We start from the raw sequence: 7,650 nt of genomic DNA on the forward strand, positions 1-7,650 counted from the left end.
ACAAAATGCACCACACACACACACACACACACACACACACACACACACACACACACACACACACACACACACACACACACACACACACATATGCTTGCAATTGATCCGCTTGCTGCCATCATCGCCACCACCAGAGCTCCATGTAAGCCCGTAAATCTCCCACAGCAGCCATTATGATGCGGCAAGAGCGCCGAACATGCAGCTGGGCAGTTAAAACACGCCAAAGTTTGATTAAAATGTAGTAATAGTTATTAATCATTTTTATTTTTCTAACCTGCGACAGAGGACACTCTTTGGCCAGAGTGCTTTGGTTCATTTCCTTGAGGAGCTCCTTGAGCGCGTTCCGGACAGTCGCGTGGTTCCATTGCTCACAGGGAAGGTCTTCAAGCTTCGAAAAACTACATCAAAAATAACATATAGATGTGGCAAAAGTATTTACACTCGGTGCTTATATAGAAGTCCAGATACTTGTGTAAAAAGTACTGAGGTACTGATTCAAATCCTCCACTCCGAAATCCGTCATCATGGATGCTCAGTCAATCAATTTCTCAACTGCACTTTATGTTGCGTTGTCCGTGGAGGTTGAAATAAGTAACCGGCCTATTTTGATAATGAAGTATGTTCCATACGTTTTCATATGTAGCGAGTGAAAATAAAAACTCCCCAGGACAAATACATCCACAGACATCTGAAGTTTCCATGTGTTGCGGCAAAGATTATACTTGTCAGACAGTGACTACGACTTTCAACGCACACAAGTGGAGGTGTGGCGTTGGCAGAATAGGCTTCACTTTCACACAGGCAGTGTCCATCCTCAGTTCTGGTTCTACCACAAATCCCAAAGCCCCCCTCGCATTCTGTCGCAGTGGTGGCTCCACAGAAAAATCTCAGTTTTTACAGGCAATATAAAATGAGCAGTCACTTTCTTGGTGACACTCACTCCAAAAGGATGAGCGGCTTGTGTCATGTGACTCCCCTCCATATTATGCCATAAGGATATTTGCCTCGGTCTCAACCCCTCACCTCCGGTGCCTTCGCCATCATCTTTTAACCCCAACTAAATGAACCCAGGACCATGCGCCCTGCTCTGCCATCACCACGTTTACGCGTATCAACATGTCAACAAATCCCGGCTGGTATGTGCCTCGACAATACTAACAAAAACGCCTCTCATCTGTACTTTATCTGGTTTTATCTGTCCATCAGGGCTTTGGCTCCACTCTTTCCCAAGGAGTCTGATGCTAGATAAATGCTTGAAGGCTTCAATTGAGCTTTGGTAATCAATTCTTAATGTGTAATCAGCTGCAGTGACATCACCGCATTACTTCAGAGCTGGAGTGTGACCAAGATAGGGAAAAGTCTGACCTTTGGACTTGGATACGAAGGGTGACCATGTGGTAGACCTCCATGAGCATGTCGGCCACAGTCGCCTCCGGGGCATCTGTCAGGAAGTGGATGGGCAGAGGGTTCCACCTCCCCACCTTGATAATACCTGGACGAACCAAAGCAGAGGGGAAGCCGTGTTTTGATTTGGAGCTTAACACGAACCAACAAGCTGCTATAAAAATATGAACAGACATTTGATGACTCGACTCCAAATGCTTTTGGCCAATATTGAACAATATTAGGGATCTATTCCAATATATATTCATTTAATACATGCAAGAATTGTCTGCATGTGGCATTTGGTGCTGCTGATTTGCTTAGCAACAGAGTTGGGCTAAGCAGTGTCCCACAATGCCTGTGTGTCTATGAACTGAGACCCTGTCACACTTCATCAGCACTGACTTACAGAAAAGGCGCCATCCCACTTCCGCTACTGCCGCCAAAAGTGGAAAATTTCCACTTTGAATTTTGGTCGTCCTACCGTTATGTGAAAAAAAACATTCAAATAAACTCACCAATGATGCTTTTATACGTAATAGTCCCTGAGTCATTGAACACAAACCATGAATTCAATCCGACATTAACTTAATTTTTATGGCTGCATCTTCATCACTGTGACTGTGGTCAGGTTTGCGTTTCAAATGAACGAGTTGTTTCTTGTTTCTCGTGTTGTGACATGATGTCAATATGGAGCTCTTGATTAAAACAACATGCTGAACGTCTGAATTAGGATCATAAGAAAATCAAGCGCGGACATGAGCGGGTACATAAATGTATACACACGCATGCACGCACGCACGCGCACTGGCTGGAGCTGCAAAAAACTAAACAAAGCTAATCACATTACTGTCCTCTAAATGAGATCCAGACCAGTCTGAGAAAAATGTCTCTCTCTTTCCCAACCCCTTTTGCATGCCTCTCTATTTCTCATTTCTTTGGATTTGTTTCTTCCACTTGATCCCTCAGTGGTCCTCTCACTGTGTCATGGTCATAACATTAGCTATGTTTGCGCAATCGAATGACACCCTATACAGCGAATGTGCGAGTGAGGATAAGCGGTACAGAACATGGATGGATGGATGGACATTACTCGAGGGATGCCACCAGAATTTTGGGGCCCTATGAAAAAGAAAAAACAAAACGTTTACTTCGGGCCCCTCCACGCCAATTAAAAATAACATTTTTGGAAACCCATGGCACTTCCTCTCCCCCAGTTTCGGTGCTCCTGCACAAGACCATCAAGATAATATCCATTTGGAACCCTTAACTTAATTATGAAGATGTAAATTTCAGATTATCAAACCAACATGAATGTTGATTATGCGCTTTTATTCCCCTTTTTTGAATTCGCAGTTTATAAGCCATCCAATGAAAAACAAACACGTAACTCCCGAAAATGTTTTCTGGCAAAAAAAGATTCTTTCACAATTTTTAGGAAAGGAAAAAGGAGCAACTTGGACATGAGTTGTTTTGGATAGCAACTATGTTTTGTTTGTGTAAAAAGAACAAGTCATCAAGTCTGTTGTTCACGAGCAAACAACATTATTTTTATTTTGTCATTGTCCAATAAAAAAACATTTCACTCCAAATGTTGCTTGTCTTTGTAATATATTTTCTAATGGGCCACAATAATACTCATACTTTAGGATTTGTCAGACAGGACACATTTCCCCTCCCCAAAAAAAAGACCCAAAACGATTTAAACAGTGATTTAAACACAAAATAAAGAATTGGATCCTCATTGGGGAAACGAGTGACCAACCAAACCAATGCTACAAAATGTAATCTACACTATATCCCTGACATGCCTGCGGAAAACACAGCGGATATAAATGTTGACGTTGAAACAAAACAAAAAACTTGAGCACATCTCTGAATCCATCCGTCTGTATCGCTTTGCGCTGTTGTTGTCGTCTGCACTCAGCACGCCCGATAATCGGTTGTTGGAATCAAACGCGTGAATAAGCAGACAAACACAAAAACTCACTGCAGACGTGTCCATGCAGCATCTGGCATGCAACAACACACACGCTCACATACACACAAATACACATATGGCACACGTGCACACTGCCAGTGTGATGGCAAGTACGTTAATAATTGATTCATCATTTCTGGTCAGCAAGGGGGCTGTCTGCTTGTTGTCCACGTTTCAAAAGTTGAAATTCTTGTTTCCCGCATTAAACATTCCGAGTGCCATCTGCGCTCCAGCATGGATGCCCAAGTGCGCACTCCCAGTCCCGGCGTCCCAGTGTCCCATATCATGAGCTAAAGGCCTTTTTATTGAGGCTGGACACTTTAAAATGCATCATTTTCTGATGCACGTACCTTGGTGAGTCCACTGATGTTTGATTCACTTGGTTTGAATGTTTAAAAGCACGCTGTCACGGCAATAGATCAGTTTCCACTTCATCAGTGCGTTGTGTCACTGATAAAGGAACACAGTACGGTGTAAAAAACGAGTACGGAATCAAATCGCTTCATGTGGAACCCTGTAGCGTCAATCTTTGAACAACGACACACTGTTCTTGTGTTCAGCAAATTGTTACAATGTGATGGCTGCTCACTGTAACAATGCTGCCCAGTATTTTAAGAGAAGATAAGATAAGAAAACCTTTATTAGTCTCACAATGGAGAAATTCCCAATTCACAGCAGCAAAGTTACAAAAGGAAGAAGTAGAAGAACAAAATATAGGAGCTGCTGTAAAGGCAGCCACTCTCGCGGCGCCAGCTTGAAAACAAAATAATACAACACAACACAAAAGACATAGACAGTCGTGCAATATTTAAAACAACCTCCAAAAAAATGCACTGTGTAGGAAGTGTTTAGGCGTGTGTACTTGTTGGATTTCAAATACGACACAAACACTGTAATGGAGTGTATTCACGATGAATGAACCCTAACTACTGACACATTCAAATGTTTCCAGATAATGTAGAAAAAGCAGGAGCCACTTTGAAGCAACCCCTCCTCCGCCCCCCACCAAAAAGGTCCCAAAAAGTTGAACGTCCAGTGTCTTGGTGCCGCACGGACCCGTCAGACGTGGCACTGCAACAATGCTGACCACTGTTCACTGTTCACCGACGTCAAGCCCTAAAGTACACGTCTGCGCCCATCCGTGCTATAAAAACCTTCAGACCCTTATAATTGAAATAAACAATATCTCCCACTTAATTACCGGCCTGGGCTAATTAAAGAATGGCCGTGGTCCTCGGCCGGGCCTTTAAATACACCAGTGGGACGCAAGAATGCAGGACACAATTCAAACAGGCAGAAAATAGCCGGGACTCTGTGTAATTTTGGTCGTGGACCGCAGAGGGAAAAATGTATAATTTAAGCCAGAAATTATTCAGTTAACATAAATGGTTGTTTTAAAAAACAAAAAGTATTCATTAGAGAGAAGCCGGAGGGAGGCGCGTCTACTTTGTCTGCGAAGCTGCATGACAACGCACTCTTCCGTTCAAAGCGTATGCCGGTGTGTGCGTGTGTGTGTTTTCGAAGGCTTCTTTGCCGAGGTGAAATCAAGTTGACGCGCGTCTATGTGTGTGCGTGCGTGCGTGTTGATATGCACTGGCTGTGAAAGACTCGCGCTGCACTCACATTGGTTTTGCATTTTGTGTGCGGCGTGTGATGCCCGCAGGAATTAGGGCCAAGTGGGGCAGTGCAGCATCCTATCCAGTAGGTGTCATTTTGATTCAAAACAACAACGGCAACGACAAACTCGTGGCAGTCTTTAAAAGTCGGGATTCAAATGCAAAAAGAATGCCGCTTAATAATCATAATTGTAATAATAGGCCTACTTTTTAAATAAATTATAATTCCTTTCGACTTCGATGGCGTTTTTGCCATCTCTCCCTGTCCTTTTTCCGCCTTTTTATGCAGTGGAACTCCATCTGCCTAGCGGCGAAAACTGGATGGGAGCACGTTGCATTTACTCTGTTACGTTTTCTTTAAAACATTTTGGATCAATTGTACTTGTCAGAGTAGATTTAATGCAACATACTTTTCACTTTTACATGAGTGTTTTTGTTCAGAGAAAAAACAACTCCACTAAATCCAGACATATTCTGCTTGCTACTTTTAGTTAGACTTATTATTAGTTGCACAGTCTTGGTTGGCCAGAGAGGCGTCTGCGTCGGGCGCTGTCAAATAACCCTGTTTCAACAATCCAATGCAACCAAAAGCACCGTTTGACTCCATTTCACCAATCAAACAAAGCCAGGCAGTCACATGACCGCACACAACGTCTCCACAGCGCCACACAGAGACAAAGTTTTCAGAGTGACTAATTTAGATGGCAGAAATAACAGAGGAAACAATGGCGTGCGACTCACAGTCACACTCACATCCGGGGCCTCACATTAATCCATTTACCAAACAGATGATGAAAAAAAAAAAGTATGTGATGCACTGTGATCTGCGTCTGCCTAAAATTTTCCATATTTCACCCTACAAGAACGCAACTTGAGAAAACACCTTGTGGTTTTCTTTGTAAACTCTGCCTGGTGAGTCTATTGTGCCGCTTCATGGTTGGAGACAAAGAAACTCAGTTTGCATCAATTTATGTTATTTCATAAAGATTACATTTATTCTTGTTTTAAGCTGCGTTCACACGTGCACATTTGTTTCGGCGTAGCATCGCAAACGAGCATTTGCTCTGGAGCAAATTTTTAAACCACCTCCCTGAGGTGGATCAAATTTGGTCCGGTATAAGCTCTTTAGTGGAGCTACGCCGGAGCAAATGTGCGCGTGTGAATGCTCGACTGGATTTGTTTCGGAGCTGCGTCGGACCAAACGTTGTCGTGTGAACGGGGCTTTAGTTTAAGTGATGTCGTTGGCATTGGCAGAGCTAGACTTTTAACCTTGGGGTGAGGGAGAAGTGGGGGTGTGGCATGGCCACGCCCATCTCAGGTAGTCAACAAAACAAAAACACAAAACTCACAGATCCGCACGCACGCACGCAGAAGATACTGACAAACATCCATTATGTGTTGCTAACGGAGATCGGAGAAAAATGTGGAAATAAATTCACTGAAAAAAAATCTGAAAATATCCAAAAATCAATTTTCTGGTCTGGTACCTGGGGTTCCAAGCATATTTTAAAAATGGGGTGAGGGGGGTGTTTCGGTCTTGACTCGTAAGATGCATCCAGTGCATGTTTGTGTTCACGAGGCTTCACCAGGTGAGCTGCAGGCCTGATAAGAAGTGCCGGCCTTGAGGCCGTAAAAGAGGATTTAGCTGCACCAGTGTGTTTACATGTCGGGAAGAAAACGACAAACTCGATCACATTAGAAGCAGCATGTGCATGTGTATTTATGCGTCCGCTAAATTGAACAGGACTAGCGGCCGATGACACATGCAAACATTTTGGTTAAGATTTCTAACAGATGTAAAGTGTCTTGCGAATGGCTGTGTCATTTTTTTTTTTTTTTGTTCATAAGTGCAACGACTGACGGAACCCTTTCTACGAAAGTGCAATGTTGTGCATGCAGGAGGACGGGTGAGTGTCACTGTCCTTTTGCAGATGACTTCAATATGTGCAACACTTGACATCTTAGCTTTTGTTGTCCTTCATATGCATTCTTTACACATACTTACACAAAAATACATTGTTTTCCAACATTTTGTTCTTGGTTCTTAGTGTCTTGTGTTTGTGAAACATATTGGTGCCTCTGGAACATTGACTGGTACAATGTTACAGCACAGTGACTTTAACAATAGTGTCTAATTGCTGTTTAGAGGACAGTGTGTGGTGTAAGCCAGCGGTAAAAATGCAGTCTGTCTTAAACACACGAGCAGTATGGTATCTGCCTGCCGGAAACTCACCACCAAATCAGTGTCTGCCTTAAACGCAGTATAAATGGTCAGTATTGTCTGTCTAGACAAACTGACTCAATGGAAACACATAAACAGTAAGGATCAGCTCTCTTTAATGGTATACGTGTCCGTACAGTGACAGCAAAAACACTGTACTGTATACTCACTGTAACAATGCAGTACAGTGTCTTAGTAAAACATTGGAGAGCAGTGGTTCTTTCTCAGCTGTTGTCACCCTGTGATAGCATCTTCCTGTTGTTGCAAAGTCGTGACCGATTTTAGAGACCTTAATAATATTTTGTTTCCCATCCGTCCATGATCTGAACCGCTTTATCTTCGCGAGGGTCACGGGCATGCTAGAGCCTATTCCACCTGTCTTCGGGCAGTAGGCGGGGTACACCCTAAACTGGTTGCCAGCTCATCACAGGGAATGCATTTTTTAAAAA

The 7,650-nt window shown here is 43.2% G+C and overlaps 1 protein-coding gene across 3 annotated transcripts in view; it reads right to left on the reverse strand.

Annotated features, from left to right (window-relative positions):
* satb2 (SATB homeobox 2) overlaps positions 1-7,650 on the reverse strand; it is a 54,256-nt gene that overhangs the window by 17,969 nt on the left and 28,637 nt on the right. For all 3 annotated transcript variants that reach the window (XM_019867724.1, XM_019867723.1, XM_019867725.1), the window contains 2 exons: positions 1,366-1,492; positions 275-398 (listed from right to left, as the gene is read on the reverse strand). In XM_019867724.1, the coding sequence (XP_019723283.1) occupies positions 275-398; positions 1,366-1,492 (251 nt within the window). The remainder of the gene's footprint in view (positions 1-274; positions 399-1,365; positions 1,493-7,650) is intronic.

This window comes from Hippocampus comes, unplaced genomic scaffold, assembly GCF_001891065.2.
Source record: "Hippocampus comes isolate QL1 unplaced genomic scaffold, H_comes_QL1_v1.1 scaffold27, whole genome shotgun sequence".
Taxonomy (NCBI): domain Eukaryota; kingdom Metazoa; phylum Chordata; class Actinopteri; order Syngnathiformes; family Syngnathidae; genus Hippocampus; species Hippocampus comes.